Source organism: Erinaceus europaeus, chromosome 10, assembly GCF_950295315.1.
Source record: "Erinaceus europaeus chromosome 10, mEriEur2.1, whole genome shotgun sequence".
Taxonomy (NCBI): domain Eukaryota; kingdom Metazoa; phylum Chordata; class Mammalia; order Eulipotyphla; family Erinaceidae; genus Erinaceus; species Erinaceus europaeus.
The window spans coordinates 100653343-100674260 of NC_080171.1; the positions used below are offsets into that span (position 1 = coordinate 100653343).

General features: G+C 44.0%; 1 protein-coding gene across 3 annotated transcripts in view; it reads left to right on the forward strand.

Moving 5' to 3' along the window:
- COQ4 (coenzyme Q4) overlaps positions 1-9266 on the forward strand; it is a 15442-nt gene extending 6176 nt beyond the window's left edge. For all 3 annotated transcript variants that reach the window (XM_016189865.2, XM_016189864.2, XM_060200285.1), the window contains exons 5-7: positions 5867-5996; positions 8249-8342; positions 8770-9266. In XM_016189865.2, the coding sequence (XP_016045351.1) occupies positions 5867-5996; positions 8249-8342; positions 8770-8947 (402 nt within the window). In that variant the 3' untranslated portion in view covers positions 8948-9266. The remainder of the gene's footprint in view (positions 1-5866; positions 5997-8248; positions 8343-8769) is intronic.
- Positions 9267-20918: the final 11652 nt, after the last annotated feature.

Below are 20918 nucleotides of genomic sequence, written 5' to 3' on the forward strand. Positions count from 1 at the left end.
GACAGCATCAGTAACAACAACAATAATAACTACAACAATAAAACAACAAGGGCAACAAAAGGGAATAAATAAATAAATAAAAAGAAAAAAATGAATAATAGCTGATGGGAGCAGTGGATTCATAGTGCTGGCCCAGCAATAATCCTGGTGGCAGTTTAAAAAAATAAAGAAAGGGAGTTGGGTGGTAGCACAGCAAGTTAAGCACACGGTGCAAAGCGCAAGGACCAGCTTAAGGATCCCGGTTCGAGCCCCTGGCTCCCCACCTGCAGGGGAGTCGCTTCACAGGCGGTGAAGCAGGTCTGCAGGTGTCTTTCTCTCCCCCCCTGTCTTCCTCTCCTCTCTCCATTTCTCTCTGTCCTATCCAATGACGACAACATCAATAACAACAATAATAACTACAACAATAAAACAACAAGGGCAACGAAAGGGAAAATAAATAAATAAAATAAAGGTTTAAAAAAAAAAAGAAATAAATAAAAAGGTTTTTAAGTTAAGATAATTGGGACCAGATGGTGGCACATCTGGTTGAGTGTACATGCTACAATGTACAAGGACCCAGGTTCAAGACCTTAGACCCCACCTGCAGGAGAAAATCTTTGTGAGTGGTGAAGCAGGGCTGCAGGTATTTCTCTGTCTCTCTCCTCTATCATCTTCCCTCTTGATTTCTGGCTGTGTCTATACAATAAATAAATAAAGAATAAATTTTTTAAATAAAAATAAATTTTCTGTTTCATAAAAAATAATTTTTAATTTAAAATTATTATTATAATGTTCCTAGAAGTGGCACAGTGAATAAAATGTTAGGTTTTATGTTCTAGGAGGTGTTATAGTGGATAAAGCACTGGACTTTCAAGCATGAAGTCCAGAGTTCAATCCCCGGCAGCACATGTACCAGAATGATATTTTGTTATTTCTCTCTCACTGCCTGTCTTCTTAATGAATTAATAAAGTGTGTGTGTGTGTGTGTGTGTGTGTGTGTGTGTGTGTGTGTGTGTGTGTGTGTGTAAACCTTTAAGAAATCAGACTTTTGAGCATAGACTTCCAAAGTTGATACCCAACATCTCACATGCCAGTATGATGCTCTGGTTCTCTCTCTCTCTCTCTCTCTCCCCCCCCCTTCAGATAAATAAGTCTGAAAGATAAAATCAGTGTTAATATACAGGCAGAGTATTTACTGCATACTTAGAACATTCCACATTCTGCTCTCAGTAACTAGAATACAGTGAATGGAGCCAGCACAGAGCAAGCTGCCCTGCAGACCTTCCATTCTAGCTGAGGGTGCTGTTGAGGACAAGGGGTTGGACATTGTCACAGGGTGGTCAGGGGAGGCCCCTCTGAGGAGACTTGGGAGATGAAGATCTAGCATTGAGAGAAGTGAGGTTTATCCCCAACAGTGCAAGATCTGTTTAAAGAAAGGAAAGCAGAGTAGTGGAGTGGGGTGGGAAGCATGGCTATGGAAGAAGTAGCCAGTGGGCTGGGTGGTCAGCCAAGCTAGATTCTTCCAGCCCTAGGAAGAAGTCTGTTTGATAACAGCAATAAGAAATCTCTGAGGGTGTTGAGCAAAGGCACAAAGTTAGTAATATGACCTGATCATGACCTTAGACTACAGTCAGATCCCCTTGCCACCCCCACCACAGAGACACTTGATTAAAGCACTCTGTTGGAGCAGGAGAGGTGCCCAGCGCGTACATGCTTTGCAAACCTAAAACCTCAGGTTCTGTCCCCAACCAGTACTATATAAGACTAGGGTCCAGTGCTTGCTCGCTCACTCACTCTCTCCCAGAATTTTTTTTTTTTTTTAATGGGGGAAACAAAGTCCTTTCACCAAGTAAGTGCAGAAATCACCAAGGCTTGAGGAGGTAAAGGCTTGAACAAAGAGTGCTTTAGAACAGGCTTTTTTTTTTTTTTTTTTTTTGACCTCCAGGGTTATTGCTAAGGCTTGATACCAGCACTACCAATCCACTGCTTCTGGCTGCCATTTTTTCCATTTTATTGGATAAGATAGAGAGAAATTGAACGAAAAAGAGGAGATACGGAGAGAGAAAGATAGACACCTGCAGACCTTCACTGCTTATGAAGCTATCCCCAGATGAGGGCCAGAGGCACATCTGCACAGGTCCTGTTCTTCATACTATGTGCACTTAGCCCAGTGTGCCACTGTCTGGCCTCCAGAACAAGCATTTCATTCTTTATTTCTCTCTTTTTTTTTTCTTTATTGGGGGATTAATGGTTTACAGTCAACAGTAAAATACAATACTTCATACATGCATAACATTTCTACTTAACAGTACAACCCCCCACTAGGTCTTCCTCTGCCATCAAGCTCCTGGACCTGAACCCTCCTCCCCCACCCCAGAGTCTTTTACTTTGGTGCAGTACACCATTTATTATTATTATTATTATTAGTGATTTAGTAATGATTGACAAGATTGTGGAGTAAGAGGGGTACAGTTCCATATAGTTCCCACCACCAGAGTTCCATACCCCCTCCCCTGCATTGGAAGTTTCCTTGTTCTTTATCCCTCTGGGAATATGGACCAAAAATCTTTATGGGGCACAGAAGGTGGAAGGTCTGGCTTCTGTGATTCCTTCTCCACTGGACATGGGCATTGAATGGTTGATCCATATCCCTAGCCTGGAACAGACTTTTTCAGTGTTGCCACCACTGACAGTTGGGGTCAGATAATTACCCCATCCCACCCCACCCTACACCCACAGAAACCAGGGTCTCAACACAGGCAAGATCCCACTACTCCCAGAGACTTATTTCCTTTTATTTTCAGAGAAAGACGGGAAGGAGAAAGAGAAGGAGAGCTACCACAGCACTGTTCTTTACCATTCATGGGGCTTTCCCTGGTGCTATACTTGGTCCTACCATATTAACCTGTATTCTCCAAGATAGTAATGTGTGGGCTCTACCAGATGAGCCATCTCCCAGACCCAAGAGGTCAGAAAATTCTTTATTGTGGGGTGTTCTATGCATTATAGGATGATTATTTTGCAGCCTCTTGGTTTTTACCCACTAGATGCCAGTAGCATCTCCCTAAGTTGTAACAACCACACATACCTTCTAGACATAGGGGATCTCCCCTAGTATACATTTAGAAGCAGCTGAGGGAATGGTTGTCTCTAAGAGAATAATCTGCTCTCCACACCTGCCACCCCTCCCCCTATTTTATAGTATCTTCTTCAGACCTCACAGGGATGCAAGTTATTTCATCAATGGGAATCCTACAAGGTCACTGAGATCTGTCCTAAGTACCACCCTGGGAGAGATTTTTCTGAAATTTTTCAGTTTTTTTGTCTTTTTGTTGTGGAAGAGATGGTCCTCTCCAGGTACCTTATCCCCAGTTACTGCCCTAGAGTTTGTAACACTTTTAAGAGCAGGGAAACCTGCTACCTTGGAATGTGACAGAACACCTTTGTCCTAGCATAGATTATTAGATCAAAGTTCAGAGTGAACTCCAAGGGTGACATTGGTACCATGCATGGTCATCAAGACAAGGCTTAGCCACTGGAGAGAAGAGTAATCCAAGTGAAGGCCCCATCTCTTTTCCTGTTTTTATGACCTGGGTAAATTATTTGACTTCTCTGAGTTTCATATTTCTTATCTGAGGTACAAAGGCTATGTTTATGTTTCAGGACATTTATATAGCTTATTAATAATGAATGTTACAACCTTTGGCTTTGGAATCCAGTAAACATTGTTCCAAATGTTTGTTTATTTTTTCTGGTAGGAGGGACAGAATCTAGGGCCTTGTGTATGTGCTCTGCCAATGAACCACCTTTCCCAGTGCCCCCCACACTTTTTAATTATTTTTATTTTATTTATTCCTTTTAGTTGCCCTTGTTTTATTGTTGTTGTTATTGATGTCGTTGTATAAGACAGAGAAAAATGAAGAGAGGAGGGGAAAATAGGGGAGAGGGGGAGAGAAAGATAGACACCTGCAGACCTACTTCACCACTTGTGAAGCGACTCCCCTGCAGGTGGGGAGCCAGGGCTCGAACCGGGATCCTTATGCCAGTCCTTGCATTTTGTGCCACCTGCGCTTAACCCGCTGCGCTACAGCCCGACTCCCTATTTATTTTTTTACCAGAACACTACTTAGCTCTCCCAGTGGTGCTGGGGCTTGAACCTGGGATCATGAAAGACTTTTGCATAACTATTATACTACTTTTCCTTTAAGAAAAGGTGGGGGGAGTAGGCAGTGGCACACCTGGTTTAGTGCACATCTTAAAATGCACAAGGACCTGGGTTCCTCACCTGGGAAAGAGAAAGCTTTGAAAGTGGTGAAGCAGTTTTGCAGGTATCTCCCTGCCTTTTTCCCTCCCTTCTCCCCCTTCCCACTCAATTTTTCTCTTTTTCTATCTAATAAATAAACTAAAAAAAAAAAAAACTCAAAAATATTAAAAAGAAGAATTAAGTTTAAAAAAAAAATCCTCTGGGGCCAGGCAGTAATGCACTGGGTTAAGTGCACGTAGTACAGTTTAAGAACCTGCAAAAGGATCCCAGTTCAAGCCCGCAGCTCCCCGCCTGCAGGGGGATCGATTCACAGGTGGTAGAAGAGGTCTGCAGGTGTCTTATCTTTCTCCCTATCTTCTTCTCGTCTTGTGGTTTCTCTCTGTCCTATCAAAAAAAATCGAAAAAATGATCACAGGAGCAGTGAATTCCTAATGCAGGCACCAAGCCCCGTTGATAATTCTAGAGGCAAAAATAAAATAAAATAAAAAATCATCTTACTACATTTCAGTAACAGCAGAAAGAAACAGTGCAGCCAGGAGGCAGCTCAACTGGTAGAGTGTAAAACATGCCTGTTTGAGGCCCAGGGTTCAGTCACAAATACTCTACATGCTGGAATATGCTTTGTCCTCTTTCAGATACTCTCAAAACAAATAAATAGAAAATCGCAGAATAACAAACAGGTGGTGAACCTAGGACCTGGATGCCTCAGGCATAAAAATCTTTTTGCATAAATCTCCTGCCTATTGTTTTCCCTTTTTTCTAATTATGGTTTTAAAAAGATAGCCAAAAAAACAACCATCTTTTTTAATGTATTTTTAAAATTTCATTTATTCCGAATAGAGACAGAAAATTAAGATTTATTTATTTCATATTAGGGATTTTCACAGAACAGACATACAAACTAAAACCAACACTAGGCAATAACCAGGAACCTCAGGCATTCAGGTCCAGCACTCTATCAATTGAGCTAATAATTCCCTAGTCACAAAATTGAGCATTATGTAAAAAAATATTTTTGTTACTGTTGAATGTAAAACATTAATTCCCCAATAAAGAAATAAATTTTTAAAAATATATTTTTGTGCCTGAGGCAATAAAGGTACCAGATTCTGGCACCACTATGAGCCAGAGCTGAGCAGTGCTTTGGTAAAATAAATAAATAAATATCTTGACCCTTTTTAAATGGCTATGTCAGTGCTGCTGTGTATATTCATATAGTTGTGAAACTAGTCTCCAGAGTGTTTAGATCTGTAATGGAAACTGTAGCTATTAAACAACTTATAATTCCCCTTCTCCTTGGGGTTTCTTTGCTTTAGATTTTACATTATTCTCCTACTCCTCTTCTTTCTCCCCCACTTCCTATTCTTCTTTATATTTTAATGAAAATTAACCTATTTACTTAATTTTTCTGAGAGAGAACAAACCTCAGTTTTGTTAAATACAGCATCTGGCCACCTGGTATTAAATGCAAGCCCTCTGTATTTGAATGCGAGTTATGGGCAGCAACAGAGTCCCCAATGGGGTATGAATTTGGTGGGAGTGGTTGACAGAGTAGAGGAGAGGCTGGCAGGTTGGGCTCTGGGAACCACTGGGATAGGGTCTAGGGGGGCTCATCATTGTCAGAGGGTCTCCCCAGACACCCGAGCACCCACCCGATTTGTGGACAATGAGGAGCTGGCCTACGTGATCCAGAGGTACCGGGAGGTGCACGACATGCTCCACACCTTGCTGGGGATGCCCACCAACATGCTGGGTGAGTGCCAGTCATCCTCAGGGAGGGGAGTGGGGTGAGGTAGGTGTTCCAGTCAGCCTGGCTCCCTGGGTCTATCTGCATGGCCAGGGCAGGGCTCTCCTGTCTGCACCTACTAATTAAGGTGGCTCACTGCCTCGTTTGTACTAACTGCTTCTGAACATCTTGGTAGCATCTGGTCAGGCATCTCCTATCCTCCTTCCCCATCATCTCTTTAAGGTGCCTATGCTGCTGTAGCCACAGGTAAGTGTCAACGTTCCCTGCCTGTTCCATTGTTAGGAAGCAAGGTTGTTAGGGTTCCCTTCTCAGAAATCCTCAGCAGCTTCCCAAGGCTTGGAGGAGCCAGCTTAAACTCCTCATTTGGGCATTTGGAGTCCTTTACATTCTGAAATCAAGCGACCCTCTTCTTTTATTTGTTTGTTTGTTTGTTTTAATGAGAAAGATACAGGGAGAAAGAGATTTAATTTGGGACCTCAGGGTCTCATCCATGAAAGTCTTCTGCATAACCATTATGCTGTCTCCTCAGCCCTCTCTCCCTCTTTCATTGCCACCAGGGTAATCTAATCACTAGGGTTCAGTGCCTGCGTGACAACCCCACCACTCCTGATCGCCATTTTTGTTCTCCTTTTCTGATTTTTATTTATTATTGGCTAGAGATAGAGAGAAATTGAGAGGGGAGAGAGAGACACAGAGAGGGAAAGAGACAGACACTTATAGCCCTACTTCACCACTTGTGAAGCTTCCCCCCTGCGGGTGGAGATCAGGAGCTGGAACCTGGGTCCTTGCGCGCTGTGATGTGTGTACTCAACCAGGCGCGCCTGGGTCCTTGCGCGCTGTGATGTGTGTACTCAACCAGGCGCGCCTGGGTCCTTGCGCGCTGTGATGTGTGTGCTCAACCAGGCGCGCCTGGGTCCTTGCGCGCTGTGATGTGTGTGCTCAACCAGGCGCGCCTGGGTCCTTGCGCGCTGTGATGTGTGTGCTCAACCAGGCGCGCCAGCCCCTGGCGCCTTGCCCTTTTCTTTTTCTTTCTTTATTTTTTAAATATTTTATTTAATTTTTGAGAGAGATGCAGATAGAGAGACACAGAGACAAACACCAGAGCACTGCTCAGCTCTGGCTTATGGTGGTGCGGGGGACTGAACCTGGGACTTTGGAGCCTCAGGCAGGAGAGTCTGTTTGCATAACCATTATGCTGTCTCCCCCACTTTTTTTTTAACTCAGCTCTGTGGGAGGTAGGGACTGAATTTGGGACTTTTCCCCTTGTCCTTTTTTTATTTTTTTTATAATTTATTTATTTATTCATGAAAAAGATAGGAGGAGAGAAAGAACCAGATGTCACTCTGGCACATGTGCTTCCGGGTATCAAATTTGGGACCTCATGGTTGAGAATCCAATGCCCTATCCACTGTGCCACCTCCCGGATCACTTCTTTATTTCTGATAGAGACAGAGAAGAAGGGAAAGAGAGAGAGATGCATGCTTTACTACTTCTGAAGCTTCTCCCCTGCAGGTGGGGACCTGGAGCTTGAACCAGGTCCTTGAGCATAGTAACATGTGCATTCTACCAGTGGGCCTCCGCCCATTTCCTAGATACCTCTAAAAATTAAATTTTAAAGATTTTATATACTCATTTCTTTCTTTTTTTTTTTTTTTTTTTGCCTCCAGGGTTATTGCTGGGACTCCGTGCCTGCACTACAAGTCCACTGCTCCTGGAGGCCATTTTCTCCCCTCATGTTGCCTTTGTGGTTTATCGTTGTTGTTCTCATTGTTGTTGGATAGGACAGGGAGAAATGGAGAAAGAGGAAGATAGACACCTGCAGACCTGCTTCACCACTTGTGAAGCGACCCCCTGCAGGTGGGGAGCCGGGGGCTCGAACCGGGATCCTTACACCGGTCCTTGCATTTCATGCCATGTGCACTTAACTCGCTGCACTACCGCCTGGCCCCCACTCGTTTATTTCTGAGAGAGACTTGAGCACCATTCTCACACATGCAATGCCATAGATCCAGTGAGGGGTTTCAGGCATGCAGGTCCTGCACTTTACCAGCTAAGCCACCTCCACAGATGTTCCTTTTCCTAGATACTCTTCTTGCCCCCTTCCCCTATATCATATCCCCCACAGCCCTGCATTAATCAGAACTGGGCATAGCAGACCCTGGTAGAGCTTTGAAAGAAACATGCTTGGCTCTGCCCTACCAAGAGCACTACTAGCTTTTCCTGGTCCTTGCTCATTTTATCCCATACCCCACCCCCAGGGGAGATCGTGGTGAAGTGGTTTGAAGCTGTCCAGACTGGTCTACCCATGTGCATCCTTGGTGCGCTCTTTGGACCCATCCGACTCAGTGTCCAGTAAGTGAGGGGTGTCCTCAGTAGGTGAGGGGTGGGGGAACTGAGATGGGCTATGACTCCAGACAGTGAAGGAGCTTGTAGCCTTCCAGGGCAGCACCATGGCTTTCTAGGAATCCAGGACAAAGAAAGGGGCAGAGGGGTAAAATGGGCAGTAAGTGAAGGTGGAATACTTGATGGGATTCTAGAGTCCCATTAGCGCTGATGGAGGCAGTCTGGTATTAATTTCTAGAGTTGGGGAGCCCTCGATTTTAATGTGGGCTCTGGCTTACTTAAAACATGTGACTTGGGGTATGGGATTGTTCCTCCCTGAGCTATTTCCTCATGAAACTACCCCGAGTGTGTGTGAGGAATAACTGGGAATGCATATCCCCTGCCCAGCTTGTGGGTACTTACTTTTTTTTTTTCCTTTTTCTCTGCTGCTTCACAGGAACCTACAAGTGCTGATCTCAGAATTGATTCCATGGGCCATTCAGAGTGGGCGTCAAGCGCCGTGTGTCCTCAACCTGTACTATGAGCGGCGCTGGGAGCAGCCCCTGAGGGCTCTCAGGGAAGAGTTGGGAATCACTGACCCCCCATGCACACCTAAGGCTCACTCTCAGCCCTGAGCCACTTAGCCAGGAAGGCCTGGTTTGCTCCTGCACACCTAGAGCCACCCATGTTCCATTTTTAAAATCTAGTTTGTACTAACTACTGCTGAGTGACTTTGAGGGGGCCATAAACTTCTCAAAGAGAGCCACATCAACCATCTGTCTAGTCTGGTGTGGGATGTCCAGGGTTCACACCCTTTTTCTGGACCAAGGTTGTTCTGGTGCCAGGCTGATGTCCTCACAGTACTAAGGACTCCACCTAGCTGCCAAGATCTACGAAGGAGCAGAAGAGGTGGCAAATAACTGCTGTCTAAATAAAGGCTTCCAACAGGTCAAAGGTCTGGTGTTTCTTCTGTCCAGTTCTTTCTTACGCCTTTCTAGCAGAAATCAGAAGTCCCCTATAGAGCCAGGGAGATAAGTAGTATTAACACACCAGTTTGCCTGCCTGAGGCCCTAGAGATCTCAAATTAATCCTTAGCATCACTATAAATGCCAGAGCTGTGCAATGCTCTGGTCTCTTCCCTCACCCTGCTCTCATGAAAATAAATCAAGGGACCTGGGAGGTGGCACAGTGGATAACACACTGGACTCTTAGACTCGAGATCCTGAATATCACATGTGCCAGAGTGATGCATGCATACTCGCTTGCTCGCTCTGTTTTGGGTTAATAAAATCTTTCTTAAATATTTTATAGATGTTTGGGTTTTTTTTAATATTTATTTATGGGCGGGGTAGATAGCATAATGGTTATGCAAAGAGACTCTAATACCTGAGGCTTCGAAGTCACAGGTTCAGTTCCCCTCACCACCATAAGTCAGAGCTGAGCAGTGCTCTGGTGTTTGTGTCACTTTCTCTCTGCATCTCTTACAAGAATAAACAGTGATACCTCTAGAGCCTGTCATTTTGTTTCTAAAACTGTATGTATGTATGTATGATTGAATGAAAATAACAACCATTCCTTTTCCAACTCTATGTCCCCTTCCCCTCTCTATCCTATTGAATAAGTACAAATGTTTAAAGGGGGAGGGGGAAGGTGGTAGCTCAGCGGGTTTAAGCGCACGTGGTGCAAAGCACAAGGATGGGAATAAGGATCCTGGTTTGAGCCCCCCAGCTCCCCACCTGCAGGGGGGTCACGTCACATGTGGTGAAGCAGGTCTGCAGTTGTCTTATCTTTCTCTCCCTCTCTGTCTTCCTCACCTCTCTCGATTTCTCTCTGTCCTGTCCAACAACAACAGCAATAGCAACAACAAGGGCAACAAAAGGAAAAAAAAAATAGCCTCCAGGACCAGTGGATTCGCAGTGCAGGCACTGCATCCCAGCAATAACCCTGGAAGCAAAAAAGAAAAATGTTAAAAAAAAAAAAGTTTACTTAGGAAATAGTACCCCCCAAGGGAGGGGGTTCTTGGAAAGGAGCCATGGAGAAAAGGAAGATAAAGAGGTAGCCGTTACTATTGACAGGGAAACTGAAATGCTGGGAAACCGACCAACGAGGAACCTTATGGCCTATTTTCTAGTTGCTCCACACAATTTTTTTTTTTTTTTTTTTTTTTTTTTACAATGAGCAAGGACCCAAGTTCGAGCTCACCTGCAGGGGGAAAACTTTGCAAGTGGTGAAGCAGTATTGCAGGTATCTCTCTGTCTCTCCCTCTTTATCACCCCTTCCCTCTCAATTTCTGGCTGTCTCTACCCAATAAATAAAATCAAGATAATTATTTGGTGTATTGCACCAAAGTAAAAGACTGGGGTGGGTGAGTGGGGGAGTACAGGTCCTGGAAAAGGATGGAAGCGGACCTAGTGGGGGTTGTATTGTTATGTGGAAAACTGAGAATGTTATGCTTGTACAAACTATTGTATTTACTGTCCATTGTAAAACATTAATACCCCATTATTGTCAAATGTAAAACATTAATCCTCCAACAAATGGAAAAAAACTAAGATAATTTAAAAAATCCTTTAATTTTTTTTATATTTATTTTCCATTTTGTTGCCCTCGTTTTTCATTGTTGCTGTCGTTGTCAGATAGGACAGAGAGAAATGGAGAGAGGGGGAGCGAAAGACACTTGCAGACCTGCTTCACTGCTTGTGAAGAGACTCCCCTGCAGGTGAGGAGCCCAGGCCTCAAACTGGGATCCTTACACCGGTACTTGCGCTTCACGCCACCTGTGCTTAACTCGCTGCCCTACAGCCCGACTCCCCAAAACTCCTTTTTTTAAATACAACAATCTCCTGTTTTTAAACTGTTTTTGTTTATTTATTTATTTGGATAGAAACAGCTAGAAATCGAGAAGGGAAGGGATGATAGAGAGGGAGAGACAGACACCTGCAGCCGTGCTTTACCACTCGCAAAGCTGTCATCCTGCAGGTGGGGAGTAGGGGTTCGAACCCAGGTCCTTGAGCACTGTAATTGTGCATTCAACCAGGTGCGCCACCGCCTGGCCCAAAAAATCTTTAAAATATTTTAAAAAGAAAAAGATGTGGTCCGGGAGGTGGCGCAGTGATAAAGTTTTGGACTCTCAAGCATGAGGTCCCAAGTTCGATCCCCGGCAGCACATGTGCCAGAATGATGTCTGGTTCTCTCTCTCCTCCTATCTTTCTCATAAATAAATAAAATCTTTAAAAAAAAAAAGAAAGAAAAGAAAAAGATACCTGTAGGGAGTCAGGCGGTGGCGCAGAGGGTTAACCGCATGTGGCGTAAAGCGCAAGGGGAGTTGCTTCACAAGTGGTGAAGCAGGTCTGCAGGTGTCTGTCTTTCTCTCCCCCTCTCTGTCTTCCCCTCCTCTCCATTTCTCTCTGTCCTATCCAACAGCAACAACATCAATAACCACAACAATGTTAAACAACAAGGGCTACAAAAGGGGAAAAAAAAAAAAAGATACCTTCAGTACTGCTTCACCACTAGTGAAGCTTCCCCCCTACAGGTGGGAATTGAAGGCTTGAACCTGGATCCTTGCACACTATGATAATGTGTGCTCAACCAGGTGTGTCACTGCCCAGCCCCTATTCCTTTTTTCACACCTTTTTCCCCTCTAATAATCATTGCTGCTCAGGAGGTGACACAGTGGCTACAGCATTGGACCTGGAAGCATGAGGTCCCAAGTTTGATCCCCAGCATCATATGTGCCAGTATGTTCTCTCCCTCCCCCCCACCCCCACTACAATTTTTTTCCTTTTCTTCTTCTTCTTCTCCTTCTTCTCCTTCTTCTCCTTCTCCTTCTCCTTCTCCTTCTCCTTCTCCTTCTCCTTCTCCTTCTTCTTCTTCTTTTGTCAGAGACAGAACAAAATATACAAGTGGACCACTTTCTGTTCAGAAACAAACACTGTAGCACCAGTTTTCTCTGGTGCCACAGCACCTCCCATATGGTTCTGGTGCGCTGACCTGGGCCATGCACATAGCAATGCATGCAATTTGCCCTACACACACTTTTTAATGCTGGGCCCAGGAATGAACCCAGGGCCTTGTACATGCACAAAATTAAGCTTCTCAGGCTTAGTCACCTATTTTTTGGTAATATATACATATACAAATTGTCAATGGCATATCTCAGTGATGAAATAATCTGGAACCTAAAGGTAAGAATATAACAGGTGACATTTGGGGTCTTCATGTTGGAAAGAACTAAGAAGTCTATTTTAGGTATATTCCAAGGGGCCCATGACCTTACAAATTTTACCTGCATATGACAGCTAACATGCAGGTGGACTGAATGTATTGTCTGGGGAGATGGTGTCAGAGTTGGGAATAGATTTAGAAAGCTGCATCAGGGGGATTGGGCAGTATCCTCTCTAACAATAACGACATCAATAACAACAACTACTACAACAACAATAAAAACAAGAGCAACAAAAGGGAAAATAAATAAATATAATAAATAAATAGGAACAGATGCAAGTGAGCCCAGAGCAATGTTTGTGAGGCACAGCCTCTGCAGGTAGAAAGACCTGATCATGGTCTGGGAGGTGACACAGTGCTAAAGCTTTGGACTCTCAAGCATGAGGTCCCGAGTTCGATCCCCAGCAGCACATGTACCAGAGTAACATCTGGTTCTTTCTCCTCCTATCTTTCTCATAAATAAATAAAATCTTAACAGAAAGAAAGAAATAAAGGAAAAGAAAGAAAAAAAAGAAAGACCTGATCATGTCACTGACCAACTCTGCTACCTTGCAGGAGTCATGCCTCTTGGAACCTCTGGTCTGTCATGTGTAATATGGAGCCAGTGAAGGTTTATATCATATGATGACCAGGCCACTGAATATGCGTAATGCATTTACAAAGAGTAAACACTTAGGAAATGGAAGCTTTTATTTGCCAGGAAAGCCCTTAGAGGCCTCTGAAGTCACACACCAGAGATACTTGTTTTGTACACACCCAGAAGGGAAGGAACTCGTACAGCTCAGAGGTCCTAATGCCACATGCAATTGACCAGTAATGGGATAAGCATCAACTGTGTGATAGGGGCCAAACTCCATCAGTCCCACAGCTGGGTCCAAATGTCAATGCTGATAAAGTTCCGAAGATTTAAGCACTAATGTTAGTTCCCTAATGCAAGGCAGATGGAAGGTCATGTCAGTGAAACAGAGCACACTGTGAGGTCAGCCTACGTTCAGCCTGTCCCACAAATGACAAAACCCAGCTCCTGCTCTTCTTAAGAACCATGGGGGAGGGGCCAGGTGGTGGTGCACCTGGTTGAGCAACATGTTATAGTGTGAAAGGACCCAGGTTCAAGCCTGGGTCTTTTCCCACCTGCAAGGGGAAAGCTTTGGGAGTGGTGAAACAGGGCTGCAGGTGTCTCTCTGTCTATCTCCTCCTTCCCTCTCGATTTCTAGCTGTTTCTATCCAATAAATAAAAATAATAGTTAAAAAAATTAAAAAGAACCATGGGGGAGGTGTGGACAAGATATGTAGCTAACCAGTTTGAGCCACAGCACCACAAGGGAAGTTTTTACCTTCCAAGCTTTGGCACAGTACCAGAGGCATGCCAGTGCGGCAGTGAAAATGAAAAAGTGCGGCTCAGGAGGTGAGGTGGTACAGTGGCTCAAGATTTAAACTCTCGTGGTCCACGAGGTGGCACAGTGGATATGGCGCTGGACTCTCAAGCATGAGGCCCTGAGTTCAATCCCCGGCAGGACATGTACCAGAGTGATATCTGGTTCTTTCTCTCTCCTCCTACCTCTCTCATTAATAAATAAATAAATAAATAAATAAATAAATATATTTTTTAAAAAGGTTTGAACTCTCAATCCTTAGCACTGTGTGTGATAGAGTAAACGCTCTGGTTCTTTCTCCTTCTCTCATGTAAATAAGTAAATAAATAAATACATGGGGGTGATGGGGGAGGGTCTGTGGTAGCGCATTGGTTAAGCGCACATGGCGCAAAGTGCAAGGACTCACATAAGTATCCCAGTTCCAGCCCCCATGGGTTGCTTCACAAGCAGGTCTGCAGGTGTCTATCTTTCTAATATATATATGGCAGTTTGGGAGATGGTGCAGTAGAGAAAACATTCAACTTATAATCATGAAGTCCCAAATTTGATCTCCAGCATCGCATGTGCCAGAATCATGCATGCTTTGATTCTCTCATAGAAAAATCAAATAGTGGCCCAAGAGGTGGTGCAGTGCATAGAGTTGAACTCGCAAGCATGAGGTCCTGAGTTCAATCCCCGGCAGCATATGTACCAGAGTGATGTCTGGTTCTCTCTCTCCTCCTATCTTTCTCATGAATAAATAAATTTTAAAAAAAGAAAAATTAAATAAAGTGGTCCAGGAGGTGGCGCAATGATAAAGCCTTGGACTCTCAAGCATAAGGTCCCAAGTTCAATCCCGGCAACACATGTGCCAAAGTGATATCTGGTTCTTTCTCTCTCCTCCTATCTTTCTCATAAATAAATAAAATCTTTAAAAAAAAATTAAATAAAAAGAGGGAAAGACAGCAGGACACCAAAGCTTCCTTCAGTGATTTAGTAACCCCATATGGTATAGCAGGGGCTGGACCTGAGTCAAATGCATGGCAAAGCAGGCACCCTCCCAAGTTAACTGTCTTTTTTTTTTTAATATATATATATATATATTTGTTTAATTTATTTATTTTCCCTTTTGTTGTCCTTGTTGTTTTATAGTTGTAGTTATTATTATTGTTATTGATGTCATCATTGTTAGATAGGACAGAGAGAAATGCAGAGAGGAGGGGAAGACAGAGGGGGGAGAGAAAGATAGACACCTGAAGACCTGCTTCACTGCCTGTGAAGTGACTTCCCTGCAGGTGGGGTGCTGGGGGCTGGAGCCAGGATCCTTATGCCAATCCTTGCACTTAGCACTACACTACGTGCACTTAGCCCATTGCGAAAGGACCTGTGTTCAATCACCCAGTCCCCGCCTGCAGGAGGAAATTTTCACTAGTAATGAAGCAGTGTGGTGGGCATCTCTGTCTTTCTCTCTCTCCCTCCCTCCCACTCGGTCTCCCCCTCCCCTCACAATTTCTCTGTCTTTATCTAATAAATAAATAAAATGTAAAAAAAAAAATTCATTAGGGGCCTGGTGTTGGCACACCCAATAGAGTGCACAGTTACCATGTGAAAAGACCATGGTTCAAGTCCCCAGTACCCATCTGCAGGATGGGGAGCTTCCTGAGCAGTGAAGCAGTGCTACAGCTGTCTCTATTTCTCTTCCTCCTCTCAGCTTCCCTCTGTCTCTATCCAAAATAAATAAGTAAATACAGTATTTTTTAAAATTCACTCTCATTCATTTGACATGTATTGAACTTTTGCTATTTGTTAAGAACTGTGATGATGTGGTCCAGCAGGTGGTGCAGTGGATAAAACGTTGGTCTCTTAAGCATGAGGTCCTGAGTTCAATCCCCGGCAACACATGTACCAGAGTGATGTCTGGCTCTTTCTCTCTCTCCTATCCCTCTCATAAATAAATAAATAAATATTTTTTAAATGAACTGTGATGACAAGGCTAGCAAGACAGTTAACTTGGGAGGGTGCCTGCTTTGCCATGCATTTGACGCAGGGTCCAGCCCCTGCTATACCATATGGGGTTATTAAATCACTGAAGGAAGCTTTGGTGTCCTGCTGTCTTTCCCTCTTTTTATTTATTTTCTCTATGAGAGAATCAAAGCATGATTCTGGCACATGCGATGCTGGGGATCAAATTTGGCACCTCATGCTTACAAGTTAAATGTTTTCTCCACTGCACCATCTCCCAAACTGCCTCATTTATTTATTTATGTATTTTGCCTCCAGGATTATCACTGGGACTTGGGGCCAGAAATACAAATCCATGGCTCCTGGTGAACATTTTTTGCACTTTCTTGGATAGGACAGAGAGAAATTGTAGAAAGGGGGAGAGAAAGACACCTGCAGACCTGCTTCATTATGGAGCTGGAGGCTCAAATCAGGATCCTTGGAGCCAGGCGGTGACACACCTGGCTAAGCACACACATTACAGTGTGCAAGGCCCAGGTTCAAGCCCCTGGTCCCCACCTGCAGGGGGAAAGCTTCAAGAGTGGTGCCGCAGGGCTGCAGGTGTCTCTCTGTTTCTCTCCCTTTCTATCTCCCTCTTCCCTCTCAATTTCTGACTATTTCTATCTAATAAATAAATAAAGATAATAAAAATTTTTTAAAAATTACGATCCTTGAGCAGGTCCTTGTGCTTAGTACTATGTGCACTTAACCAAGTGTGCCACTACCCCCCACATACATACACCTTATTTATTTACTTACACCAGAGCACTGCTCAACTCTGGCTTTTGCTGGGGCTCAGTGCCTGCACCATGAATCCACTGCTCCTGGAGGCCATCCCCCCCCCCCGTTTTGTTGCTGTAGCCTTGTTGTGGTTATTATTGTTGTTGTTGATGTTCATTGTTGGATAGGACAGAGAGAAATGGAGAGAGGAGGGTAAGACAGAGGGGGAGAGAAAGACAGACACCTGCAGACCTGCTTCACTGCCTGTGAAGTGACTCCCCTGGAGGCGGGGAGCCGGAGCTCAAACTGGGACCCTTATGCCGGTCCTTGAGCTTTGCACCACGTGCACTTAACCCGCTATGCCACCGCCTGACCCCCAATCATGAGTCTTTTTGATAACCATTATACTATGCCCCTGGTCCTCTCTCTTTATTTTTTTTATATTTATTTATTTATTTATTCCCTTTTGTTGCCCTTGTTTTATTGTTGTAGTTATTATTGTTGTTATTGATGTCATTGTTGCTGGATAGGACAGAGAGAAATGGAGACAGGAGGGGAAGACAGAGAGGGGAGAGAAAGACAGACACCTGCAGACCTGCTTCACCGCTTTGAAGTGACTCCCCTGTAGGTGGGGAGCCGGGGGCTCGAACCGGGATCTTTACGCTGGTCTTTGTGCTTTGCGCCACTTGCACCTAACCTGCTGCACTACCGCTCGACTCCCGGTCCTCTTTCTATCTGAAAAAGTCAGCCCAAAATGAACAGGGAGTGGCACGGTAGATAAAGTGTTAGACTCTCAAGCATGAGACCTCAAATTTTATCCCTGGTATTGCATATGCCAGAGTGGTGCTCTGGTTCTCTTTCTTTCAAAAAAAAAAAAAAAAAGTCTACCCAGAACAGTGAAGCCCCAACAGCAACAAAAGAACTGTAGAAGCCTGAAAGATTTTTTTTTTTTTTGCCTCCAGGGTTATTGCACTAGGAATTCACTGCTTCTGGAGGCCATCTTTCCATTTTGTTGCCATTGTTGTTATTGTTGCTGGACAGGACAGAGAGAAATCTAGAGAGGAGGGGAAGACAGAGGAGGAGAGAAAGATACCTGCAGACCGGCTTTGCCACTTGTAAAGCAACCCCCCTGTAGGTGGGAAGCCAGCCACTCGAACCAGGATCCTTATGCTTCACACCATATGCACTTACCTCACTGTGCGCTACTGCCTGGCCCCCAAGCTTGGAAAATTCTTGCCTGAGGTTCTGAGGTGCCAGGTTCAGTCCCTCAATCCCCAGCACCACCATAAACCAGAGATGAACAATACTCTGATAAGTAAAGAATGAAAAATAAAAAGAAAATATGAGAAAGGAACTGTGGAAAAGTGGGTGAGATAGCATAATGGTTTGGTAAAAGTCTTTCATGCTTAAGGTTTGAGGTTCAGTCCCCCATATCATCATAAGCCAGAGCTGAGCAGTGCTCTAGGAAAAAAAAAGAAAGAAAGAAAGAAAGAAAACTGTGGCTACAGAGATCTAGATTTTGATTTTGTACACTTTGTTTTTGGTGAATATGTAAGTAACAGAAATGTGTCAAGTGCTACTTCAAATGCTCCCCATGACTCCATACCAGCCCTGTAACAGTATATTCCTGGTTTTCTTTTCTTTTTCAGAGGTTTATAAATGAGGCAGGTTTGTTAAGTACTTAAAGAGTAAGATGGGGGAGCTGGGCGGTAGTACAGGGGGTTAAACACTCATGGTGCAAAGCGCAAGGGTCCATGTAAGGATCCCATTTTGAGCCCCTAGTTCCCCACCTGCAGTGGAGTGGCTTCACAAGCGGTGAAGCAGGTCTGCAGGTGTCTTATCTTTCTCTCCCCCTCTCTGTCTTCCCCTCCTCTCTTTCTCTCTGTCCTATCCAACAGCAACAACAACTACGACAACAATAACAAGTGCAACAACAAGGGCAACAAAATGGGAAGAATAGTCTCCAGGAGCCATAGCACCAAGTCCCAGCAATAACCCTGGAGACAAAAATAAAAGAGTAAGGTGGGCCCCAGAGCAAATCAGTGGGGTTTACAGGTAGCAGTGTTTATATACTTTCCCCATATCTGGGAGCTACTCTCTTCCCTGATCCAGCTTTCTAGACCTTTTTCCAGCTATGACACCATCTCTCCCCAGACAATAACTTGGGTCCACCTGCATGTTAGATGTCAGGCTCAGGCAAAAACTAGTAAAGTCATGGGTCCCTTGGAATATACCTAAAATATATCTACTAGCTTTTCCCCAGAGACCCCACATCTTCATCTGCAATATTCTTGCCTTTAGGTTCATGATTAGTCAACAATTTGTTCTGCTTTATATCTTAACTTTTTTTCAGCCACCAGGTTCCAAATGCTACCATGATGTCAGCCTGACTTCCCTGGGCAGACAACCCCACCAATGCGTCCTGGAGCCCCACCTCCCCAGAGCCCTGCCCACTAGGGAAAGAGAGAGACAGGCTGGGAGTATGAATCAACCTGTCAACGCCTATGTTCAGCAGGAAAGCAATCGCAGAGGCCAGACCTTCCACCTTCTGTACCCCATAGTGATCCTGGGTCCATGCTCCCAGAGGGATAAAGAATAGGAAAGTGTGGTCCGGGAGGTGGTACAGTGGATAAAGCACTGGATTCTCAAGCATGAGGTCCTGAGTTCAATACCTGACAGCACATGTACCAGAGTGATGGCTGGTTCTTTCTCTTTCTCTTCCTATCTTTCTCATTAGTGAATAAATAAAATCTTTGAAAAAAAAGATTAAAAAAAACTTTCAAGAGAAGGGATGGGATATGGAGTTCTGATGGTGGGAATTGTATGGAATTTACCCCTCTTATCCTATGGTCTTGTCAATATTTCCATCTTATAAATTAAAAAAAATTAAAGGAAGAGTAAGGTGGAAAAATAGACAAGAGAGAAGAAATAGACTAACTAGCCATGTGACATGGGTTCAGCTTAAAGTTCACCAGTGTTAAACTTCTTCATGCAAGGTTCCCAAGATAAACAGCAGCTACAGGAACAGAAGGTCAAAGGGCTGAATTTTCACCAGACTTTCCTTTAAATAACGTTCTTTTTTTTTTTCTATATTGAGGGGATTAATGGTTTACAGTCAACAGTGAAATACAGTAGTTGGTACATGGGTAACATTTCTCAACTTTCCACATAACACTCTAACCCCCTACCTAGGTCCTTCTCTGCCATCATGTTCCAGGACTTGAACACTTCCCCCCTGCCCCAGAGTCCTTTACTTTGATAAAATACACCAAAATTCCTGGTTTTCTATACAAGAAGAAATGGTGAGGTTGGCAAGATAGCTCAGCTTGTTTTTGTCTTACACTCACCCCAAGTTTGAGCTGGGCCCCACTGCACTGGAAGAAGCTTGGGTGCTATGGTGTCTTAGCTCTCTCCCTTTGTATCTCTCTTTTTATCAAGGAAAAAAAGTGCAGCCTGGGAGACGATGCTGTTCACAAAACACTGGACCTCAGAACTAGGGTCCCAAGTTCAATCCCTATCACTGAATATACCAGAATGATAGTCTGGTGTCCTTTCTCTCTCTCTCTCATTAATAAGTAAAAATACTCGGGATACATAGCATAATGGTTGTGCAAATATATTCTCATGCCTGAAGCTCCAAAGTCCCAGGTTCAATTCCCCGTACCACAAGCCAGAGCTGAGCAATGTTCTGGAAAAAAAAAAAAGTCAAAATAAATAAAAAAGAGAGAGGAGGAGAGGCTAGGTGGTGATGCACCCAGCAGAGTGCACACATATCATGCACAAGAACTGGGTTTATGCCCCCAGTCCTGACCTGTAGTGGGGAAGCTTCACTAATAGTAGAGCAGTGTTGTAGTTGTATCTCTTTCTGTCTTTTTTAATTTAAATCTTCTTTTTTAATTTTTTAATTAAATTAAAATTTTTTAATATTTATTTATTCCTTTTTGTTGCCCTTGTTGTTTTATTGTTGTAGTTATTATTGTTGTTGTCGTTGTTGGATAGGACAGAGAGAAAATGGAGAGAGGAGGGGAAGACAGAGAGGAGGAGAGAAAGATAGACACCCGCAGACCTGCTTCACCACCTGTGAAGCGACTCCCCTGCAGGTGGGGAGCCGGGGTTTGAACCGGGATCCTTATGCCGGTCCTTGTGCTTTGCGCCACCTGCGCTTAACCCGCTGCGCTACAGCCCGACTCCCTATTTATTTAATTTTTAAAATATTTATCTATTTACTTATTCCCTTTTGTTGCCCTTGTTTTATTGTTGTAGTTATTATTACTGTCGTCGTTGTTGGATAGGACAGAGAGAAATG